This window comes from Balaenoptera musculus, chromosome 15 (genome assembly GCF_009873245.2).
Source record: "Balaenoptera musculus isolate JJ_BM4_2016_0621 chromosome 15, mBalMus1.pri.v3, whole genome shotgun sequence".
In the NCBI taxonomy this organism is placed as follows: domain Eukaryota; kingdom Metazoa; phylum Chordata; class Mammalia; order Artiodactyla; family Balaenopteridae; genus Balaenoptera; species Balaenoptera musculus.
Window position 1 is genome coordinate 23,886,612 of NC_045799.1, and position 24,639 is coordinate 23,911,250.

The window sequence follows — 24,639 nt, forward strand, 5'->3', positions numbered from 1 at the left end:
TTTGGCCACGCCGAGCAGCTTGTGGGATCTTAGCCCCCCCAACCAGGGATAACCCCACCACCACCCCCCAGCAGTGAAAGTGCAGAGTCCTAACCACTGGACTGCCAGGGAATTCTCCAGCTTTCTTTTTATTCTTTCTCCCCTTTGTTAGCAATATGTCTCTTTTCTCAATCACTGCATTCTGCAAGTAAACCAACTGCATCCCTCTCTCCAAACGTAAACCAGTGACTTCTCCTGAAAGATGGCATTTGGTAGTGAAAAGAACTTTTGACCTAAGAAGCATAAAATACAGCTTTCACTAATGGTCTTGGCTTCTACCACACTAATTTTTGGACCTTGGGAAGTTATAACTTCTCTAAGCCACAAAGTCTTCAGCTCCAAAATGAAGGTGATATCATTCCCCTGAAAAAGTTGCTTTGCAGGTTAAGTGACGTAATTCTATGACAATGCCTAAGGGTGCCTGGCCTACATAGAACGGTACACAGTTAAGTCTTCGTCCTTTCCTTCCTCTGAGAGAACTCTTCCGAGGGTAATGTGAGAAGATGCTGAGAGGGAGCTGGAAGAAAGGCACACAGGTCTTTGAAAGCCAGTTCTACCCAGTCCACAGCACAAAGAAATCTCTCTGCCACAAACACGGTTTTTTCAGGCCTGCAAAGGCACACATCTCTCCAAGACAGATAAACACTGACACCTTCTGGAAACACTGACACCTTCTGGAGGAAAAATGCATCTCTTCTCTCGGATTCCACACCCCTTCCAATCTGGTAATATTAAGTCTCCTAAAGCTCATTTTGTCCTTAGAGAGCCAAGGGTTGGAGTCCGACGGGGCAGGAATAGCTAGGTCCTGTGAAGGTATCTGATGAAGTTCTCAGGGGCTGAGGAAAGAGAGGCTTCTTCCAAAACCGCCTTATCACACCCCAGCCTCCCTCAGTCAGCAAATGAGGCCTAACTATACTCCCTGAGGGCTCAGGAGGAGCACAGCCTCCTGAGGAATAGCCTCACTCACCCCAGTGGCTTCCAGCCGCTTCTCCAGCTCTTGGCACCAGCTCCGGTACTGCAACACCTGAAGCAAACAGAGCAGGACACGGCAATGGGCACGGCTGGTACCAACAGCCCAAAGCAAAGGTCCCCGAGGGTCGTGGGCAAACGCGCTGTGAATGAGGGACTGGGTGATGACGGTGAAGTGAGGCCATAACATCTCACAGTTTCCATTTGGTCATTTAATCATATGTTCTCTACAGCTCTTGTATTGGAGAAGGAAGTTCATGGGCTTTGGAACCGGAAAACCTAGGATGAGGTCCTAGCTCTAGACTAGGAGAGCAAACCTAGACAACTAACTTAACCCTCATGAAGGTCACCTTTGAAAGGGACATCATAGATGGCTGGTGGAGAAGTTGTGGACATCAAAGGACAGCTGTTTAGGACATTCCCACCACGTGGCTCCATCTTCTGCAAACCTCATCCCGCTTCAGTCCCCAGCCCCAAGTGTTCTCCTCTTTCCCCTTCCTGAAAGGGCAGCTGCCTCACCTTGGCCTGCAGCTTCCTCACGAGGGTTGCTTGCCTCTGCTGAGCCTCCTGGGAGCTCTTCAGCTTCCGCCAGGAGGCTGCTTGGTTCTCTGCCATCTGCTGCTGTAGCGCCAGCACTTGCTCCTCCAGCACCAGCTGCAGTGACCGGGGCTTCATATTGTTCAACCCAGGGCCCCCTGTCTCCATGGGGGCACCAGACAGTAAGTCCACAGGTCCCTATGCAGCCAGAGGCTGTTCGCTCCCAGCAGGCTCTCTAATCATTGCTGTGTCCCTTGGACCTCCTCTTGAGCTGGGGACTAAAGCACACAGTGGAGTTGAAAGAACTCCCTAGATGACTCAAATTTATTCAGCAAATACTCATTAAGTCCGGTAAAATTGGGTTGGACAAAGTACAGTACTCCTCAGAGCTTTTCAAATACTAAGATAGACCTAATCTCTAAGGGGCGGGGGGACATGATGAGCATCATTTCCCAAATTTATTGGACCATGACACAAGCTCACAGGACTAGTGTTTCCTGGCATGACTTTTGTAACTCTGCACTCGACCAAGAGCTCCTAGTTTACCATTGCATCCCTAGTGCCTGGCACAGTGCCTAATAAACATCTGCTGAATGAATCACTGAAGGTGATTTTAGGCTGGCAGGGGAGATGGACACAATTACAATACAATGTGGCCTGTGCAGTAATAACAGAGACATCACAGGATAGTATGGGAAGACAACAGAAGGACATTTAACACAACCTGGGGGGCTGTGAACAGTGCGAATCATCATCATCATAATTAATACTTGTTAAGTGCTTCTATGGGTCAGTCACTTGAAGTGCTTTACACATACCATGTCATTTTGGCATCACAAGAATCTTGAAACCTTCCAGGGCTTTCGTATCATACTTCAGCATTGGTACTATTTTAACTCTTTATATATGGATGAGGAAACTGAGGCTTACAAAGGCTAAGCCTTAGTTGAGAAATCAGAAAGGTTAAACAATTTGTCCTAGTTCATACAGTTGGCATTTGGTTGACTAGGGATTTGAATACAAGCAATCTGACTCTCTGACAGAGAGTAGCAGGCATTTCAGGCAGGGGAACCAAAAAACAGAGGGAAGAAGGAACCAGCTTCAGCAGGATGGCAAACCCTCCTCATCCACCAGGAGACGGGCCAGAACAGGGCAATGGGGGCAGGTGAGGGAGGCCAGCCCAACCAGTGACTTCAGAGACACCCAGGGGACGGGGAGGCAAGATGATCAAGAGTTTGGGGTGCTAGTCCAAGTTCTGTCTCTAATGGGCTCTAGGACCTCGAGCACAGCACGCCACTTCCTCAGGCTGCTCATCCAAAAATGAGGGTGTCCAGCTCCATGACCTCTGAGTTTCTTAGGCCTCTAAAACACACGATAACCTGGAGGCAGAGGAGGGGGGCAGAGTTCTCTCATCTTATCAGCCCTGAGACACCCATCGGCAGGTTTGAGGAGTATCTGTATTTCCAGCTACCTATCAAGAAAATGGTCTATTAGAGCTGCCTTCTTGGCATCAGTCTCATAATCTGAAGAAAATGGCATATACAGCAAATGCAAACGTAACATTTGCACATACAGGGGGAGTTTCAGGGGCCCCATGTCCCTTTAATGCACCAAACTGTTGATCTTCTACATCCTGGCTCAAATGCCACTTCCTGTCAGGTCCTCCCAGATGTATCCAGGAATAATTTATCAGTTTTATAGCCATATATACAATATATATAAATTTATATTTAATGTATAGAGAGAATGTCTGTGTTACATCTTATCATTACTATTTGTCTATCTTCTCCACTAATCTGTGAGTTCCTCAAAGGCAGGAGCTAATTCATTTTGGTCATTAGTAGCTTGTCAACAATGCATAATGAAGAAATGCATGTGGGCCTCACTCCTGGCAGATCTAAACCCTTGGCCAGAGGTTACAAATGTAGCCTGCGGGTTCTTTTCAATCACTGTGTGGCCTATGCAATGGTTTTTAAGAATTTAAGTTAGGTGCCAACATTTACCATTGGCAAAATACATATAAAAATTCATATTTCTGGCTCCTTTGATTAATCAGCATATCTAGTGACCCTTGACCCACATTCCCACAAGGCGACAACAGGCTGCAGTGAAACAGTGTCTGCCCCCTTTAGATAAGGCATATGCTCTCCAGTTCACCTTAGTCTCAGGCCCCCGCCCTGGCCTAGCCTCTCCCTCACACTGATAGCAGATTTTAGTTGTCATGTCATTGCACTTGTGCTATTGTTTTTCTTATAACAGAGTTACAGAGGAAAACTCAGCTTACTAATCACCTCCTGGGCAACTGCAGATACCCGGGTTTGCTGAGCTTGTACTAGACAGTAAGCAAAGGGCATAAAGTAGGAAGAGTAGAGTGGCACCAATAAAGACATAGTGGCACCAACACCCCAGGCTGCCTCTTCCTAGCTGATCAACTGGGTTAGTACTTCCAGTGTCCTCCCTTTCTGCCCTTCCTTTCCACCACAGCTGTGAAATGCTGGCTCAATCTCTTTCTTCTGGCTGGAGGCACAAACCTGCTGGGAAGTAGCTCTTACTGCCAACATGACTAACAACGAGAGTAGCTCTGAGATGCTTCAAGGGACTTGAAGAGCCTTTTCTCTCCGAACACTGTGAGGGATGGGCCAGGCTTTTGCAGAGTCTCAGAGGCCCCAAAGGCTCCCTAACCCTCCTTTGAATCCCTACCCCCCAAAGCATTCAGTTAAACCCCATGAAATTGCCAATGTTTGCCCTTTTTTTAACCTAATAAAATGATAATTTCATGTAATTCAACCTAATATAATAATATTATATATATTTATAATCATATATTTATACATATTATACAAACCTAATATATAAGCAGCCCTCCCATAGTTCCTGGAATCCTCCTATTAAATCCTCTTTTATTCTTTTTATTTATTTATTTTTGGCCACGCCTCATGGCTTGCAACATCTTAGTTTGATCCGCGCCCCCTGCAGTGGAAGCTCAAGAGTCCTAACCACTGGACCGGCAGGGAATTCTCTAAATCCTCTTTTAGAATAAGGCTGTTGTTAATGTGTAGACATTATTTCAGAAAATGATAGTAACACTTCAGTAAAGAAATGGAATTATATTAGAATTATATGATTATTTTACTTTAGCAGATAATTTAAAAATTTTAGAGCTATTTAAAAATTTAGTCCAACCCTCTCATTTTACAGATAAGGAAACTGAGCCTTACAGAGATGAAGTAACTTCATTTTGTTCATATTTTATTGGTATGCCCCATTTACTTCAAAAATGATGTGAAATTGTAGCAAATGTACCATACTAATGTAAGATGTTACGAACAGGGGAAACTGGGTGCAGGATATATAGGAACTTGCTGTACTATGCAAGTTCTGTAAATCTAAAATTGTTCTAAAAAATAAAGTTTATTTTAAAAATGATTTGAATTGTTTTATGATTAACGCCCCCCCCCCAAAAAAACAGGAATAAAAAGATGGAGGGAAGAGAGAAAAATTACATCAGGAATTTTTCTGAAATTGAGATTCAGTTCTGAGCTTCCTCAAGACATAGTTCAGCACCTTTCATTAACACACTGTCGGATCAGCCAGAGAATAAATAAACTAGCATAGCTCCAAAAGAAAGGTAGGTTTCAATGCCCCTCAGGAAAGGAAAAGGTCAGTAGTTGGCAAATGGTAACAGACTGAATTGCATTCAATGAGAATAATGGATGTCAGTGTGCTCTGTAAACTGTAAACCACTGAATAGATGTTATCATTACCACAGGAAAAGGAAAAAGATTCACTTCTTTTATACGTTAATTTATCCTGTAAACACTCATTAATTCCAGCTTAGCATCAGGTAACTGGCCACAGTGATACAGAAATGAATAAGACTGACTTCCTACTTTTGCTAGGAACCAGACTGGGAAGGGCAGTGACCTCTGAGCCTAGGGTGAAGAGTGACAGAAGAGTGACATAAATTATATATTTTGTCTCCTCTCATCCAAATTCTTCCAAAACAAGTATTTAAATAAATTTAAAATAGCAGCAACACCACCTAAACTTGAAGTAGAGGTGTAAATGTTACAAGGACTAAGAGGATAACTGGTATTATTAAACAGAATTTGCCACTTAAAGCAAAAAAGGAAAAACACTTGAGGGCACAGACATTTTATTTCCTGAGCAAAGAAACTATATATATATATATATATATATATATATATATATATATATTTGTCTGCAGAGACAATTTGTTTCTTATTCCAGAAAAAAAGAAATTAGCACACAGTTCCTTATATAAATCTCATATGTGGGGCCTCTTTCTCCGTCCTCCTCCTACCTCTAAGGCCTCTCTCCCTTTAGTCTCCTCTGCTGGCTCCTCCTCACCTCCCCACCATCTCAAGGTTGGAGGCCCCAGGGCTCAGGCTTCAGACCTCTTCTCCACCTACATTCATTTTCTAGATAACCTCATCCAGTTTCATGGCTTAAAACTGTACCCATGGGGCTTCCCTGGTGGCGCAGTGGTTGAGAGTCTGCCTGCCGATGCAGGGGACACGGGCTCGGGCCCTGGTCTGGGAAGATCCCACGTGCCGCGGAGCGACTGGGCCCGTGAGCCACAATTACTGAGCCTGCGCATCTGGAGTCTGTGCTCCGCAACAAGAGAGGCCGCGATAACAAGAGGCCCGCGCACCGCAATGAAGAGTGACCCCCGCTTGCCGCAGCTAGAGAAAGCCCTCGCACAGCAGCGAAGATCCAACACAGCCATAAATAAATAAATAAATAAATAAATAAAATTAAAAAAACAAACAAACAAAAAAAAACTGTACCCATACACCCATGACTCCCAGTGTTACGTCTCCAGCCCATCTGGCACATCACACTCCTATCCTAAATCCAAACATTTATTTAACTTCTCCATATAGATGTCTAACAGGCATCTCAAAGTTAACTCATCCAAAAGTGAACTCCTGTTCCTTCAACCTTCCCCATTTCGGTAAATGCTAATTCCATCCTTCTGGTTGCTCAAGCCCAACAGCCTTACAGTTATACTGACTCCATTCTCCCACAGCCTGTAACCAATCCATCAGCAAATCCTGTTGGCTCTACCAGTTGCTATCGCTTCTGACCCACCCCCACCATCATCCTGAGCCAAGCCACTCTTGCCTGATGTGGTGGCTTTAAGGTATGCCCACAAATTCTTTGATACTCCTCCCTTCAAGAGGTGGAGCCTAAACTCTCTCCCCTTGAGCATGATCTGGAATAAAGTTAATGAAGCTGAATAAAGTAGAAATGACTTCCAAGGCAAGGTCATAAAAGGCCTCCCCTCTCTCTAGCTCTTGCTCTCTCCCCACTCTCTCTGCTGTGTCCTGAGGACACCCAGGCAGCCCTGTGAAGAGGCCCAGTGGTAAGGAACCACATCTTGGGAGCAGACCAGCCATCAGTTTGACTGCAATCTCCTGAGAGATCCTAAACCAGAAGCAGCCAGCTGAGCTGCTCCCAGATTTCAGACCCACAACTATATGAGATGATAAATGACTGTTGTTTCAAGCTGCTAAATTTTGGGGTAATTTCTTGCATAGCAATAGATAACTAATACACCTGGATAACTGCAAAAGCTTCCTAGGTGGCAGCAATGCTTCTACCCTTGCTTTCAAAATTTGCTTTTTCTCAGCAGAATAGTCAGAGTGATCCTTTTAAAACAGTGACAGGGATTTCCTGGGTCATCCAGTGGTTAAGACTCCGAGCTTCCACTGTAGGGGGCATGGGTTCGATCCGTGGTTGGGGAACTAAGATCCCACCTCCCACATGGTGTGGCATAAACAAATAAATAAAGCAATAAATAAATAAATAAATATTAAAACAGTGACAGATTCGGGCACTCAGAACCCTCCAGTGGCCAATCAAGAGTAAAAACCACAATCACTGTATTGGCTTACCTGGTCCTAATTATTTGATTCCAGCCTCCAGTTGTTTTAATTCCATTTCTTACTCCTCTCCCCTTTGCTCACATCCCTCCAGCCACACACCCCTCCTTGCTGTACATGCTTGGAACACACCAAGCCACACACTCATCCAGGGCCTCTTCTTCCAGTTATCCTTATGATTGGCTCCCTTGCCACCTTCTCTGTTCAAATGTCCCCTTCTCAGTAAGTTTTTCCCTAACCACCCAATATAAAATACCACCACCCCTCCACACAAACTGGTATTTTTCTTTTCTTTCTTTTTTTTTTTTTTTGGCCGCACCACGCGGCACGCAGGATCTCTTAGTTCCCCAACCAGGCATTGAACCCGTGCCCCCTGCAGTGGAAGCGGGGAGTCTTAACTACAGGGCTGCCAGAGAAATCCCTGGTATTTTTCTACTTACCTTACCATGCTTCATCTGTCCCTATCTGAGTATTATGTGTACTATATCTAACCCAATGTAAATTTCCCAAGTGCAAGAATATTGTTTTGTTGACTGCTGTATTCTCAGCTCCTAAAACAGTGCCTGGTATATAGCAGGTACTCATTAGATATTTGACTAAATGAATGGATATAAGAACATTAGGCAACATGATCCATATCAAAGGTCTTGCAAAATGCTGACAGTTCTATAACCTTCTAAAAGGTAAAAACAAACAAAAAACCCCAAAAGAAACAGATCATGTAGTTTGTACAGCACTTTACTCTCTCACAATTATTTGCAATCTTCATAAAAAACACTTTGAGAAGAAATTATTGCCTTCATTTTATGGACAAGAATACTAAGGCTCAAAACACGGAAGGGGTGTAACTGGTCAGCGGCAGAGCAAATACTGAACCCCAATCTGCTTCCAAACTCTATGCCCTTCCATTACAAAATGCTGCCCCCTAAATCATGAAATATGAAATCACAGCTCTGGGAGGGACACTTTCTAAAGGGTGTGAAATGATGAGGTCTAGGTCTTCGGCTCTCTGATGGAAAAGGACCAAAGAAAGGTAGAGTGTGACTGAAGGAACAGAGGGCTAGCACCAGGTTCTAGTTCCTCATGAACTCACTCTGTACATTTGGGAACATCAATTCTCCTTTCTAAGCTTTCTCATGTGCATCATAATCTTGGCCTCCATAACTCATGGACCTAATGTAAACACCAATTCAACAGACATTTACCAAACCCAAAGGCAATCTAGGAATTATTACATGCTCTGGGGACGGACAGCCTAGAATTCGTATCCCAGCTCCACTCACTTATTAGTTGTGGGACTCTAGGCAAATTGATCTAAGAGTGCCTTAGCTTCTTCACGCACAAAATGTGAAGATATAGAACCTACCTTATGGAATTGCTCTGAGGATTAAATGGGCCTTTACAGGTAATGCATTTCGTAGCACCTTTGTGACTATTCAATAAATATTAGCTATTATTATGATCATCACGTGCTAGACCCTGGGATACAGATGAAAAAGGCAAGGCATAAGGCCCCAACAAGTGCACGGCTGTAAAAGAGAAGCAGGAAAGGTAACTCGGTGCAATGAGTGCAAAAACCCAGCAGCGAGCTAACTGCGCCTTCAGAAAGCGGTTGGAAAAGGTTTCCGAGTAAGTGCTATTTAAGGGGGGTCCCGAAGAATGAGCGTTCCAGAGTAGGGTGGCGAGTAGGACTGGACTTTCGGACAGATCACATGCAAAGCCCCAAGGGCAGAGGGAGCCGCAGAATTCTGGGAGCCAGGAGCGGGACGCTTAGGAGAGCGCAGCGCCTTATCGGACAACCCCGGGCTCGGGAAGATCCCTTTTTACGCGGACTGGAGCGCAGAGTGTTGGCGGCAGCAGCACGCGGACGCACCCGCCTAGGACAGGTCCCAGCCCCTCTGTGGGTCTCGGGTTCCTCCCGGGGAACTGGAGGCCGCTGCCCGAACGGAATTCCCTAAGGCGCTCTAAGAGGGCCGGCCTCTGGGCCTCAGACCGTTAACTCGGGCACCACCCGCCTGCCCTTGAGGCTCCACCTCACCACGCTCGGCTCCCGCAGATTCGTCGGGTGCTTCTCAGCGCCGCAGCGGCTTAAGCAGCAGCTAAGGCCCGGCCGGGGTCGGGGGCCCACCAAGGGGCTGGGGCGCAGGCCCCGCCCCTCAAACTCCCGCCCTTTCGGAGGGCCCCGCCCCTCCGTGCAGCACGCCTAAGGACGGACTGCGCCACCTAGGGGCCTCCGCCATGTTGAGTACTGGCAGCCGACTTAAAAGTGTGGCCCAGAAGGAAAAAGGGGATAATATTAAGAGATATTAAGATTCCCTCACCAGAAATGGGGACAGTCAGGCTTGCTGGATTCGATCAAGGGGAGTTTTAGTAACAGAAAAAAACTTGCCCTCAATCATACCCCTTTTGGCTTCGGGATTACACATTGCGCATGTGTATGGTCACCTGGTTCTAGGTGCGCCTGCGCGCTGTTCCACCCACAAACCCGAGTACAATTAACAAGGGCGCTTCGTCGGGATACAATCATCTTCAGACCCCGAAGCCCCAAACAGCTTCAGGCAACACAACATTCACAGAATAGTTACTCAGTGTCATTTGAACACACATGGCTTTGAACAGGGTGTTTTCTTTGCCTGAATGTCCTGCATCCGTCCGGAGAACTGCAGTTTGTCCAATTTTATGCGTAAACCTGATTTTCTCTAGAGGACTCTAGAGGCGTTTTTTCCATAGTGTTTTGTGCATAAATTATCAATGCACTTTCATTCACCTGCCTCTCTTCTCCACTCAGTGGTTCTAAAGTTTTAGTTGGGATTAAAGACAAAACAAAACTGGAGAACTTCTTAAAATGCAGTCTCTCGGATTCCCCCACTAGAGAGTCAGTAAACCAGGCGTGGAGCCCGGGAATCTGCATTCAAGCAAATACCTTGGGTGATTCCCGATGCGTTGGGAACATATTTTGAGAAACACTGTATAAGATTGTGTATCTCTAGCACCCAGCACAAGGCTTAGTACAAAATAGGAGCTAAGTAAGTGCTGAGTGAATAGATGGATGGATGAATGGATAGCAGGAGTGAAACAGGCAATTCACAGCCAAAGGGAACCTGAGAAAAGAACACTTTGATAAGAGTATCTTTGTATTTTTCTCCTATAAGAACAAAACAAGTTCTTAATAGTTACCTTGAGAAAAAGAGAAAGTAAGTGAGGGTGTTGGGGGGGAGGACAGTGATTCTTAAAGGCAAACTATGCTGAGAGGGAAGAAGAAACATCCCAGACATTGGACAGACAAAAGGATGCAAAGACTCAGTTGTGTGGGAGTCCACCCCAGGGAAATATTCTCCCAACAGGTTGTGTGCAAGAATGTTCACTACAGTATTTGGAATGTTACACCAACCTCAGGGCATTTGCAACATCAGGGAGATGGCATACTTTGCCATCTCCTAAACCAGTTTACCCCAAACTCTTGGATTAGCTGACAACTTCCCCTCCTTCAGGTCTCAACTTAAATGGTACTTCCTCAGCTAGGTCTTCCCTGGTCATGCTATGTAAAGTAATACCCTATCATTTTCTATTGCAGTACTCTTTTCATAGTACTTTTTACTTACTTATTTTGGCTTACCTATTATCTTTCTCCCCCTTGAAAATTTAACCTTCATGAGAATAGGAGGCTATGTCTGACTTATTCTTAGCATTTAACACAGAGCCTGACACAGGGTAGGTGCTAAATAAGCATCCATGAAATGAATGAATGAAGTCAGCCTCAGTGTTACAAAGGTTAATGACATAAAATCCATCAACAAACTACATAATACAGTTTAAGACCACGAAGAATAAACAAAGAGGATTAAAACAAACAGTAATCTTTGATTTTTGTAAAAGGGAATTCGTTAATTCATTCCCTTATTCATTTACTCATTCATCCAACAAACGTTTATGGAATATTTGTTATGTGTTAGTATTGGATAATAATACAATGTATTAACAGCAAGTTGGAAATTGTATTAAAACATAATGAAGTAGTACAACTGGGTATTTTGTCTGGGCCAGAGGAGAAAGTGGAGTTAGCTGATGTGTGAGAGTGGATATCATCCCCCCTAGAGATTCTGTAGGCTTTGAGAGTACATCAGCCTTCAAACATCCTATGAAGCGCCAGGAATGTTCGGGACAAAAATAAAAGGTGTTCATATACAACACTTGAATTGCTTGGGACCCAAGAGCGCTGTAGGGAAAGACTTAATCCAGCCACAGTTAGAGTCTGGCCATGTTCAAACCTGTCTGATGAACTAGAGTGGGGAGAAGACCTCAAAGGAGGCTGGATTGGAGGGAGAGACAACGAATCATTTGAAAGAAAACCAACCCTGGTCCCCTCCAAGTGAACTGGAGCTCTTTCTTTATGCCCTAAATTCCATCTCTGGGAACATGCTTTTTATCCCAACCCTTTTCCAGGACTGTAAAGTGGATCCCGCACCCCAGGCTTGCTCATTATTTATAGATATTCCCCCTGCCCCATACCAAGAGGCTGCCTGGACTGACTGACTTTCTTTCTTTTTAAACTTACATATGTGAAATTTCAAAGTGATGGGCTAAAAACCCATATATATCTATATATATATATATATAGATATAGATATAGATATATTTTTTCTAATAGCCTAAAATCTGTTTTAACGTTCTTAAATCCTTTACCTATGGTGTCAAGAGAATGGAGGATAGAAAATTTGTGTGGAGATATTTCTGGCTGTGAGTCCCCACCCTTCTTGGGGAAGATGTAACTGCTTCAGCCAAGTGATCGGAAGAGGGGAGTTCCAGGAGGGTTTGAGGTACCACATCCAACCCCATTGCAGTTGGGGAGCATAATGACCAGATCTACCTCCTGCTCAGGAAATCTATCAACAAGAGACAAGCCTGCTAACTGCTTTGGTGGCAGACCCAGGAGAGTGCTGCTGTGTTGGGGTTGTCCTGCTCTCCCAGAATTTGTCAGGGAATGTTTTCTGTAGGCTGGGTGGGGACTAAGTAAAAGAAGGAGAGCTGCATAGGTCTCTCCTGGGTCCTGTTCGGTAGGGCCTCCTAGAGGGGTAAAGGGACTCCAGAAGTGAGAAGACAAATGACCATTGGCAATAGAGGTGCCTTTGCTAAGAGGAGTGCAGGAGAGGGCTCCAACAGGGAACCCCTGAAGAGCCCATAAAAGCCCTCCATGATGCTTTGTTGATGGACAGGAACAGCTATAAACATCTGCCAAACCCAGAAAGCACAAAGCCAGCTACGACACGAATTCAAAGAAGACTTTTCCCACCCCTTTCTCCATCTTCCTCTCCATGTCAACACTCTGAGTGACTAAGGTGAGCTGAGGATGACAGGGGAAAAATTGAAAAAAAAAACCCTCAATCATTCCCCTCTTTCTCACTGCAAGCTAACTGCCAGAAGCAGAGCTCAAGGCACCAAAAGAATATAGCATCTTGTAATAGATTGTGAACCACTGGCTGCTTTCCATCAGAGTCCATTTATTTATCATTAAACGAATATTGATTAAGAACCTACTATGTGCCAAATCCTGTGCTAGACACTGGGAGAGACCCAAAGAACAATAACACATGGACCCTGCCTAGAGCCTCAGTCCACAGACTCAAGTAGAGGCAGGTGGGTAATGTATATTTCACACACTTACAGGGTGGTAAATTCTATAAAGAGGGAGTGGCTGGCTTCATAGATGTGGTGACAATATAACCTAATTATGAAGGACTAATCTGCTGAGCAGACAAAGGCAGGAAGGGCATTCCAAGCAGTATTCATGGAACAGTGATGTGCAAAAGCATGGATGTTTGGGGAATGCCGGGGTTTTCCTCTGGGCACTCCTCTGGCTGATTCTGCCACTTGGTTGTATCGTATGAGTCTCCTTGGATTTATAATTAGGTAATAATACAATCCCCTCCATCAGCTGGGTATTCCCCCCCTGGCGCTGACCCTGTCTCAGTGGGCAGGTCTCTTTCCAGTCCTAGCCCCTTCCCACTGACCAAGTCAAGCTCTAAATACCCACTCACCCAAGCTTGACATTTCTTTGAAGTGGGTGCCATTTGCTCACCACCGTTCAGGGCTTGGGCAGTAAAAAGATGTATAGGGACAGCTCCCATAGGACTGGGTCCTCTCTTTCCTCAAAAAAATGAGCCCTTAGACTTCCCTGGTGGTCCAGTGGTTAAGACTCCGGGCTTCCACTACAGGGGGCACAGGTTCAGTCCCTGATGGGGGAACTGAGATCCTGCATGCCATGCGGTGTGGCCAAAAAAAAAAAAAAAAAAAGTTAAAAAGAAAATAAGCCCTTAATTATATTCTAACCTGAGACCCTATCTGCTACCTCAGGTGACACAGAAACTAAACTCTAAGAATCTGGACAGGAACCAGGTGGAGGGACATGGCAGGAAGAACGTCGGGCTTGGAGGCAGACACACTCACCTGAGTTTGAACTCCTGGCTCTGCCTTGTGTTTTGAGCAACCCGCCTCCCCTCTCTGAGCCTCAAATTCCTCCGCTGCAAATGGGGATAATAATACTTACCTATTAGAGTTTTTACGTGCAAAGTGGGAGATAAAGTAGATGAATGGAGGGAGGAGTGGAAGGAGTCCAGCAGGAATCTGAGGTTTCCGAGCTCAAGAATGACAATAAGGTTTCCAGGTCCCTAACTATTAACAGTGGTTACCTCTAGGCGGAGAGATTGGGGAGCGGCTTCTTTTAATTTAACACCCTTTGTATTGTTTCAATTTTATTTTTTTTACAATGAAAATTATTTAAGTTTGTAATTTAAATATATTCAGTATAGAAATCATACTTCAATAAAAAGGTTTTTTTCAAAGCTTATATTGCATAGAAAGGCATCCAGGAGACTGATAGAAGTGGTTGTTTCTGAGAAGGTCTGGAAAACTGGGGGTCTGGGGTGGGAGGGGGACTTCCTGTGTATTCTCTTGTACTGTCTGAACTTTTTTCATCATGAATTTATATTACCTTTCTTTCTAATATGCATTACTTTTAAAATATTTTAAAAACATTTTTTAAATATTAAGAAGTTTTAAAATAAAAATACTTTAAGTAAAGAATAAAAGTGAAAATGTGTGGTTGCTTTGTTTGTGCACCACACCTGCAACAGGCAGAAACACACATACACCCACATGCAGTTTCCAGATTATAGTATCTGCAGGGAGTGGGATGGACCGACCTTGCTGGAGCACCCACATGCTCTGATAAGGTGCAGTTCCCGAGGAGCTCAGCTGGGGCAACCATTGAAAGCTTGGCGGAGAAGATCCCAGAGGAGTGGCAGCTCCTGGGAAGTTTAAAACAACATAAACCGGAATGATGATGGGGATGGGGGGGAGGATTAGGCGGCTCTGCTCCTGCTGGGGCTCTCTGGGATCCCTGAATGGGGATGGCCCATGCCCCACAGGTTATAAAAAGCACAGATGGAGGTCCAGGGGCTGCAGGCCCTCCTCCCAGGCAATCCCTTTCATATAAGGTGATGCCAGGAAAGATCAATCCTTCCTTGCTGTGGGGAAGAGCACTGGATTCAGAGTCATGAGTTTGGGTTGAGTCCTACCGTGATCATTTCTGGTTGCGTGGCCTTGTGTCGATCACTTAACTCCTCTGAGACTCAATTTCCTCATTTGTGAACAAGGACAATATTAATAATTGACTTTTTTTTTAAAATCATAATTTATGGAGTACCTACTATATGATAGCTACTGAAAGAAAGGTGCTCTACATATGTAAATACATTTAGTTCTTATAAGCAGTCTGTGAAGAGGATATTTTTATTCTAATTTTACAGGTAAAGAAACAGGTTCAGAGAAGTGATTTTTTAAAAGATATCAATAATAGGTAACATTTATGTAGAGCTTACTTTGCATAAAACACTGTTCTAAGAACTTACAACAAAAATTTGTAACAACCTTGAGGCAGGTATATTATTATTAGCCTCACTTTGTATATGAGGAAACTGAGGCACAGAAAGTTTAAATAATTGGCCTGAGATTACTCAGCTGGTAAATTAGGGAGCCAGGACTTGAAGGCAGGTAGTCCAGCTCTTAATCATTATGTTAGACAAATCTCCTGCTTAAAACTCTGCACTAAAATTCCCACTGCACTAAACATAAAATCCAACTTCCTTTCTCTGGTTTCCGAGGCCATACTCAATGTGGTCCTGGCATGATCTGACCTCATCTATCACCTCCCCCATGCTCACTCTGCTTCAGTCACACCAGCTTCTCCCAGGTTCCTCCGATATGCCAAGCACATTCATGCCACAGGGCCTTTGCATTTGCTGTTCCCTCCACCAGGAATGATCTTCTCCCAGACCTTTGTACGGTTCATTCCCTCACTACATCTAGATCTCTGCTCAAACATCACCCCCTCAAAGAGACATTCCTATCTAAAATAGACATCCCTTTGACCCTGCTTAATTTTTCTTCACGGCACTTAGAATTCTCTGAAATTATACATTTGTTTGCTTGTTTGTCTGTCTTTTTCACCAGAATGTGAGCACAGACTTGGTAGTCCACTGTTAGATACAGTGCTTAGGCCCAGGATGTAACACACGGTAGACACCCAGTGTATAGTTGATGGATAATTAAGTACGTAAATGAATGAATACCCAAGGTCACCCAATTGGTTAGTGGCAGAGCCAGGACACAAACCAAGTTGTTTGATCCTGGAACCCATACTCTTAGCCAGCTCTAGCCCATGCTGAACTGACTCCGAGAATTAGGAGATTCAGATAGCATAAAGAATGTGAAGCCACTTTGAAAATTCCTAAGTGCTTGAAAAATGATGTTGCTGCTGCTGCTGCTGCTGCTGATTCAGTTAAGTGCTCATCTGTGAAATGGGTATAAAAAATACTCTGGCCTGCCGACTTTAAGAGGATGTTTTGTGGAATGCCTGTGAGATGGATAAGGAAACATGTAAAAAAGTTAAAGGCTCTACACGGTAGAAAGGACTGTAAAGGTTGTTTCCATGCCAGTGGCTTCCCAAGACTCCCATCTTCTACCTCGAGTTTGACATTAATATTACTGACAGGAGAGGGGGAGGTAGGGGGACATGGGGGGGGGGGGTGGGCAAGGGACTCTCCGTCCCAGTAATTAAACATGTTGGGACTGAAGTGCTGCCAGCGGCAGCATCTGGTTGCAATTACCAGAGGGGACCGAAGTGATTAGTCACCTTTATAGTGAGAGCCAGGCCAGTCCCCTGGGCTCCTCCCTGGAGAGGGCCTTCTAAGCAAGCCCGGAGTCCCCTTCCCTGACTCCCACCCCATTTCTGCAGTTCTCTGGTCCTCAAATAATAGCCCTCCATGTAGACTCCTCCATGTTCCCAAAGTCCCAGCCCATTGGATGAGACCTTGACTAAAAGTCAAGAATACCATAATTGCCCCCACCACTCTTTCACTTTTCGTGTTTCTAGAAGCTAGGTTAGGATTCTTTGGTATAAAATGTGTCAGAGCGGGAATTAGGCTTAAAAAGTAATTTAACCTTTCTGAACTTTAGTTTCTTCATCTGCAAAATCAGGGTACTGAGAGTACCTTCATCATAGGGTTCTTGTGAAGATAAATAAGATAAAAATGCAGTGCGATACAAAGGCCAGAGTCTAGTTTACTCCAGTATATGCTCAATAAATAGCAACTCTTATTATTTGCCAGGTACCAGGCTAATCACTTATTTTTTTTAATGAATTTATTTATTTTATTTATTTATTTTTGGCTGCATGGGGTCTTTGTTGCTGTGTGTAGGCTTTCTCTAGTTGCAGCGAGAGGGGGCTACTTTTCGCTGCAGTGTGTGGGCTTCTCATTGCGGTGGCTTCTCTTGTTGCAGAGCACGGGCTCTGGGTGTGCAAGCTTCAGTAGTTGTAGCATGCGGGGTCAGTAGTTGCAGCGCACGGGCTTAGTTGCTCCGCGGCACGTGGGATCTTCCCAGACCAGGACTCGAACCCGTGTCCCCTGCATTGGCAGGCGGATTCTTAACCACTGTGCCACCAGGGAAGCCCAAGCTAATCACTTTTTATAATTTATTTAATTGAATCCCCACAAACACCCTGTGAGGTAGGTACTGTCATGATTCCTGTTCAGAGTTTCAGAGAGGTTTAGAGGCTTCCAAAGATCATATAATATACTAAACTATATAGCAGAACTAGAATTCAAAACCAGGCCTGTTTGTCTCCAAGAGTCTTTACTCTTTATCAAACCATGTTCAAGGACATCTTGATTGTTTGATTTATTTTTGTTCATTTGTTTGTTTGTTTATTTTGGCCACGCGGCTTGCAGGATTTTAGTTCCCCTGACCAGGGACTGAACCCGGGCCCCTGGCAGTGAGAGCGTGGAGTCCTAACCACTGGACCGCCAGAGAATTCCTGATTTTTTTGATTTATTCATCCCTTCATTTATTCATTCACTCAGGCTTACAAAGTACCTAATTCGTGGCAAGGCGAGAATCTCTCCCTTTCAGGAACTCAGAGTCCAGCAGGGAAGGCATGACATGTCTGCAAGTAACTATACCTTAAAGTAGAAAATGATGGCTTTTGTATATAAGGGCCGGTTAGAGATTCATTCATCCATACGACACACTGAGAACCCGCTATGTGCTGGGCCCTGTGCCCAGCCCTGGGAATAATTGAAAGATAAATATGGTGCCGTCTAGTCATAATCTCATGGGGGAGACAGGTATGTAAATAAATTATTACTGCTATAAGGAATTACGTTATGATTTTTTAAATATGAAAAAAGTACACAGAGTAGAAGAAATGAACTGTGTCTGAGACAGGGGGGCAGAGGCAGAACTGAATAATCTTGGAGCTGCCAAAATGGAAAGGGGCACAGAAAATGTGTGATGGCAAATCAGGAGTGTGTATTTTCTGGTGAATGAGGGAAGGCTTCATGGAGGAGAGGGCACATGAGTTGGCACTTTTCAATGGGCAGCTTTTAGAGAGAGGGAGGGTTGGAACAGAGAGATCCGGGAGGCCTAGAAGCCAGTTATAAGGGAATTATATTAGGACAGACCGTGAGGAGGACTGAGACAGTGAGGCGGTGGGGATGGAGAGGATGAAGGAACCCCAGAGATGACTGCTTAAGTGGACAAGTCAAAAGGGAAGCCAAGTGTTGTGAATCTGGGCAACCGGAGGGATAGTAAGGAATTCAGCTCTTCCTTAAAGCTCCCCCTGAAGAGTGTCTGGTGGTGTATTGATCCTTTGAGATGGGGAGGTGGAGCTCTCCTGGGGTTTCTGACCTAGGAGCACCAGATGAAGCTTGAAATGGCCAAGTTATGCAGCTGTGCTCTGAAGATCAGCAAGGATCTGGACGTATCACCATGAAAAGGCTGGTCGAGCACCTGGACACCCGGCTGTGAGTTTCATCTTCTTTCATTCATCAGATGCTTACTGAGCTTCTACTCTGTGACAGGTTGTGCTGGGAAACCAATCTGGTGAACTTAGAGTACGAACAGATCTCTATCGGGCAGGCTCAAAGAATCTCGGATTAAGAAGGAAGCCTACCTGAGTGCTTCTACTGCTGCTATACCTCTCACAGTGTGACAAGTGTTGTAGCAAAACGTTCAAGAAGGGGTAATTGGCTCTGTCTGGGGATCTGGGAAGGCTTCCTGGAGGAGGTGAAACTTTTTTTTTTCGGCTGCTTTGGGTCTTCGTTGCTGCATGTGGGCTTTCTCAAGTTGCGGCGAGCGGGGCCACTCTTCGTTGCGGTGCGCGGGCTTCTCATTGCGGTGGCTTCTCTTGTTGCAGAGCACGGGCTCTAGGCGCGTGGGCTTCAGTAGTTGTGGCTCGCGGGCTCAGTAGTTGTGGCTCGCGGGCTCTAGAGCGCAGGCTCAGTAGCTGTGGCGCACGGACTTAGTTGCTCCGCGGCATGTGGGATCCTCCCGGACCAGGGCTCTAACCCGTGCCCCCTGGATTGGCAGGCGGATTCTTAACCAGGGAAGGAGGAGGTAAATTTTCAGCTGAAGCTCTCAGTATGAGGAGGACTTCCTCCTGTTGTGGGAGTGAAAGGAGGGTATTCCAGGTAAAGAGAACAGTTTTCCCCCATGAGTCCAGCTGGAATTGAGACTTCTTCCAGAACTACCAGAAAAGCACTGTGTGGGAAATCATTTTTCCAGCCTCCTGCAGGGGCCGCTGCTGCCCCAGGCTGGGGCTGCCCCCTCTGGACTCAGCCAGTCCCTCCCAACAAAACTGAGTTTGTCTTTGCTGGGGTGGCAATGAGGTACACTCTGGACCTGCCTCCATCTAAGGAGTGGGCTCAGGGCGGCAGCGCCCCCAAAGCCTGAGGTAACAATCTGAGTTCAGTCAACGGCATTTGTGGGGAGGGGTGTAGTGGGTACTGATATTTTTCTGTCTCTGGGTCACCACAAGTTTAATAAAATAAAAGAAACTGTGGGTAAATGCTGCCATCTGTACCGCCCACCCCCCAACAAAAAATCAGGTCCCAGACTAGACGCAAAGGTTGCTTTAAAAACACCCCAAGGACTTAACTGAAAACCCACACTCCTCATGCTTCTGGGGCTTAAGATCCTTGAGTTCATTCCTCAGCATCTCTCCTCAGGAAGGTGGGGTGGGCTGCCCCGTGACGCGGAGGTAAAGACCCGTGAGTCTGCTCCGTGGGACTGAGAGGCACCCCACCCCAAGCCTAGAAGCCCCCCTCGGGGCTGTGTGCCAAGAGCCCCCGTGAGCCATGGCCTCAGAGGGCAGCGGTGATTTTTTTCACATAAATATATCGCACTTAAATGAGTTTAGACAGCATGACATCAGAGAGTAATTAAATTGGTTTGGGTTGGAATTCCGTTTCCAATTCCTGAGTTCAGGTTTGTAAAAGATTTTTCTGAGCACCTGCAGGCATGTGTGTGTGTGTGTGTGTGTGTGTGTGTGTGTGTGTGTGTGTGTAAGTATTTTCACTGGAAAGGATTCAAAACTTAAAAAAAAAAAAAAAAAAAGAACTGGAGCACACAGGCAGCATTACGCCATTCTTCCTTCTTGGAAAAATCCCTCAGCCTTATACAAGCCTCCTTCAAGCCCTCAGTCAGTTGTGCAGGAGAAAGGGGGCGGTCGGCTTTCTCCTTTCAAGAACGAGTTATTTTCAGCTGCTGACTGGAGACGGTGCACGTCTGGATACGAGAGCATTTCCACTATGGGACTGGATACAAACACACACCCGGCAGACTTCAAGAGCCTCAGACTGAGGAGAAAGCCTTTCCTTCTGCTGCTACTGCTGCTGCCGCTGCTTTTGAGGGTCCACTCTTTTCATGGTTTTTCCTGCCAAACCAGAGGCACCTCCGCTGCTGCCACTGTTCTCTTTGGTGTCATTCAGCGGCTGGCCAGAGGATGAGACTCCCCAAAGTCCTCACTTTCTTGCTTTGGCACCTGGCTTGGCTGGACCTGGAATTCATCTGCACTGTGTTGGGTGCCCCTGACTTGGGCCAGAGACCCCAGGGGGCCAGGCCAGGATTGGCCAAAGCAGAAGCCAAGGAGAGGCCCCCTCTGGCCCAGAACATCTTCAGGCCGGGGGGTCACAGCTACGGTGGGGGGGCCACCAATGCCAGGGCAAAGGGGGGCACCGGGCAGACAGGAGCCCTGACACAGCCCAAGAAGGATGAATCCAAAAAGCTGCCCCCCAGATCGGGTGGCCCTGAACCCAAGCCAGGACACCCTCCCCAGACAAGGCAGGCTGCAACGCGGACTGTGACCCCAAAAGGACACCTTCCTGGGGGTAAGGCACCACCAAAGGCAGGATCTGTCCCCAGCCCCTTCCTGCTGAAGAAGGCCAGGGAGCCTGGGTCCCCTCGAGAGCCCAAGGAGCCATTCCGCCCGCCCCCCATCACGCCCCACGAATACATGCTCTCGCTGTACAGGACGCTGTCCGAGGCTGACAGAAAGGGAGGCAACAGCAGCGTGAAGTTGGAGGCTGGCCTGGCCAACACCATCACCAGCTTTATTGACAAAGGGCAAGGTGAGGGGGCGGGGTGGCAGGGGCACGGCTCAGAGGGAGGGGCATCTGCATGCATGGAGGGGGCTCTCAGAGCCCCGCCACTGCACTGGTGGGAGACGGTGTGTGCATCTGGCCTGGGTGGTGTCTGGGACTTGCCTCATACACTCCAGGTCCCAGGCTGCTGGCATGTCAGAGCTGGAGGGCACCTGGGGATCACCAAGTGCCATTCCTACAAGGTGCAGAGGGGGTTACTGAAGCCTGGGAAGGAGACAAGACCTGCCTGTTGGTGGCAGAGTTGGGGACCAGACTCTAAGACTCTTGATTACCAGGTCATGCTCTCTGCTTATGTGAATTGGCCAGACTTTCCAGGCTGCAGGGGGTTGTAGGTTTTCTCAGATGGCAGAGAGAGAAATTAATCTCAGATACCCATAGTTCTCCCACTTTGCCTTCGGGCTGGGGGTCAGAGGGGACAGGATAGGTGACGACAGTAAATGAGGCATACTGGAGTTCTGGAACAACCTCTAGATATACGAGGTGGGGCAGGGTGGACAACAGACCTAGGGTCTAACTCACCGTGTGACCTTGGGAAAGCCCCTTCTCCCTTTGGGATCTCAGTTTCCCCATCAGTACAACCCTATGGAGGTTGGATTGGGTGATTTCTGAGAGCCCTTCAAATATGTAAACTTTTTGTCCTGTCCTAAACACACATCATTTTTATCATGAACCCAGGAGACGATCTGCTCCCCTCACTTCTCCCTCTGCCCACCCACATCTCTGTCTTGGCTTTTCCTCTCAACTTGCTGTGTGATCTCAGCAAGTCCCTTCCCCTCTTAGGGCCTCAGTTTCTCCATAAGTGTGAAGAGGGAAGTGGACCTGATTGCTAGAGTTGCTGGCAGCTCATACGTTCTGGTTCTGGGAGTCTTGGGACTTTGGCTGGCAGGGTGGGGGAAGGGTCAGAGAGAGGAAGAGGTTCCTCATTAGAGCTGGCCAGTGGGGGAACGACAGAGGGCGGGGGGAGGCGCAGAGGCAGCAGGTCTGGCTGAGGTTGGGGGAGGTGGCCTGGCTGCCTGCCCAGCCAGAGCAAGCTGTGACCCCTTGGGGAATCATAAAATAAGTCCCTGTGCCCCCCAGCTCTAAGGGAGCTTGGAGGGGGGAGATGGGGAGTTTAAAGGCCTAATTAGTCACCTTCTAGAGCAATATTATGAATGTTTCCCAATGGCAAATTGGTATTTAGGAAGGAGGGCGTGCTGATTCGGACATACTACTGAGCTTCTTATACACACACACAGCCTTATATTTATACGTACATGCTGAATCACACACACACGTACACACGTGCACACACACCTTACATATATACAAGGAATCTTCTTACATATATACAGACACATATACATACATATCCTTCAAATATTCACACAAGCCCAATCATACTTACATATAACATGTCACCCACATATGCATTACTTTTCATACTCACATGTGAACCGAATCATACATACACACACACACCAACTGTCATTCACACACACACACATTCACGTACCCAGCAGGGTAAGAAACATACACAACAAAATCATTAGACTGGGAAGCCAGGAAAATTGGATTATAGACCGGCTTTTTTGTTAACTTGCTGTGTGACTTTAGGCAAGTCACTCCCCGTCTCTGTCCCTCATCCGTAAAACAAGAACACTAAGATCTTCTTTAAGGCATGGTATAGTAGAAGCAGCTCAGGATCCGGTGTAAAAAGTTCTAGGCTGGAGTTCCAGCTCTGCTTTTTCCCAGATGGGTGACCATGAGCAAGTTACTAACTTCTCTGAGCCTCAGGTTCCTCCCCTGGAGAAACAGCGGTCATTATAATGCCCGTTCCACCTATCTTACCAAAGAGAAATCATATTGGATAACAGATGGGAGAAGGGCAGGTAGAAGGCAGTTCTAAGGCTGATGGACCTCTGCTGTGCATCTCATTGACACAAACACCCAGAATCACTCAAATCAGCTACAGCCATATCTACAGATCAACAACCCTACTTGGTTGACTGTGTAGGAAGCTCCCTTATTTTGAAAAAGGCTCCCAGTGATTTGGGTCTTGGCATCTGTCAGAGTGGGGAAGAGCTTAAATAATGTTCTCTCGAGGGAAGAAGAGCTGTGGTCCTTCCCTGAGGCCTTGAGGTGACCAGCTCCCCTGGTGAGGTTGCAGGGAATGACTTATGGGTGTTCTCTCTAGATGACCGAGGTCCTGCGGTCAGGAAGCAGAGGTACGTGTTTGACATTAGCGCCCTGGAGAAGGATGGGCTACTAGGGGCCGAGCTGCGGATCTTGCGGAAGAAGCCCTCGGACACAGCTAAGCCAGTGGCCCCCGGCAGTGGGCGAGCTGCCCAGCTGAAGCTGTCCAGCTGCCCCAGCGGCCGACAGCCGGCAGCCTTGCTGGATGTGCGTTCCGTGCCAGGCCTGGATGGATCTGGCTGGGAGGTGTTCGACATCTGGAAGCTCTTCCGAAACTTTAAGAACTCGGCCCAGCTGTGCCTGGAGCTGGAGGCCTGGGAACGGGGCCGGGCCGTGGACCTCCGTGGCCTGGGCTTTGACCGGGCTGCCCGGCAGGTCCATGAGAAGGCCCTGTTCCTGGTGTTTGGCCGCACCAAGAAACGGGACCTGTTCTTTAATGAGATTAAGGCCCGCTCTGGCCAAGATGATAAGACCGTGTACGAGTACCTGTTCAGCCAGCGGCGAAAGAGGCGGGCCCCACTGGCCACGCGTCAGGGCAAGCGGCCCAGCAAGAACCCCAAGGCCCGCTGCAGTCGGAAGGCGCTGCATGTCAACTTCAAGGACATGGGCTGGGACGACTGGATTATCGCGCCCCTGGAGTACGAGGCCTTCCACTGTGAGGGGCTATGCGAGTTCCCCCTGCGCTCCCACCTGGAACCCACGAACCATGCAGTCATCCAGACCCTGATGAACTCCATGGACCCCGAGTCCACGCCACCCACCTGCTGTGTGCCCACGCGGCTGAGTCCCATCAGCATCCTCTTCATTGACTCCGCCAACAACGTGGTCTATAAGCAGTACGAGGACATGGTCGTGGAGTCTTGTGGCTGCAGGTAGCAGCACTGGCCTCTGTCTTCCTGGGTGGTACATCCCAGGATGCTGGTCACAAGAGCCCCTCCACGCACTCCTGGAATCACAGAGGCGTCGGGAAGCTACAGCCAGGAGCATCTACACAGCCTGCGTGCAAGGGGATTTGA

At 46.9% G+C, this 24,639-nt stretch overlaps 2 protein-coding genes across 5 annotated transcripts in view; one reads left to right on the top strand and one right to left on the bottom strand.

The window, feature by feature from the left end:
- CEP250 (centrosomal protein 250) overlaps positions 1–9,603 on the bottom strand; it is a 49,805-nt gene extending 40,202 nt beyond the window's left edge. For 2 of the 4 annotated variants that reach the window (XM_036825807.1, XM_036825805.1), the window contains exons 1-3: positions 9,493–9,603; positions 1,528–1,823; positions 1,007–1,063 (exon numbers count right to left, since the gene is read on the bottom strand). In XM_036825807.1, coding sequence (XP_036681702.1) covers positions 1,007–1,063; positions 1,528–1,713 — 243 coding nt within the window. In that variant the 5' untranslated portion in view covers positions 1,714–1,823; positions 9,493–9,603. Of the gene's footprint in view, positions 1–1,006; positions 1,064–1,527; positions 1,824–9,487 lie in introns of all 4 variants that reach the window. The other 2 variants (XM_036825806.1, XM_036825808.1) reach the window with 2 other exon arrangements.
- An 11,190-nt stretch (positions 9,604–20,793) lies between these two features.
- On the top strand, positions 20,794–24,499 carry GDF5 (growth differentiation factor 5). Its single transcript, XM_036826993.1, has 2 exons — positions 20,794–21,418; positions 23,625–24,499. Exons 1-2 carry the CDS (start codon positions 20,794–20,796, stop codon positions 24,497–24,499), a joined length of 1,500 nt encoding a protein of 499 aa, XP_036682888.1.
- The last annotated feature ends 140 nt before the right edge of the window (positions 24,500–24,639 follow it).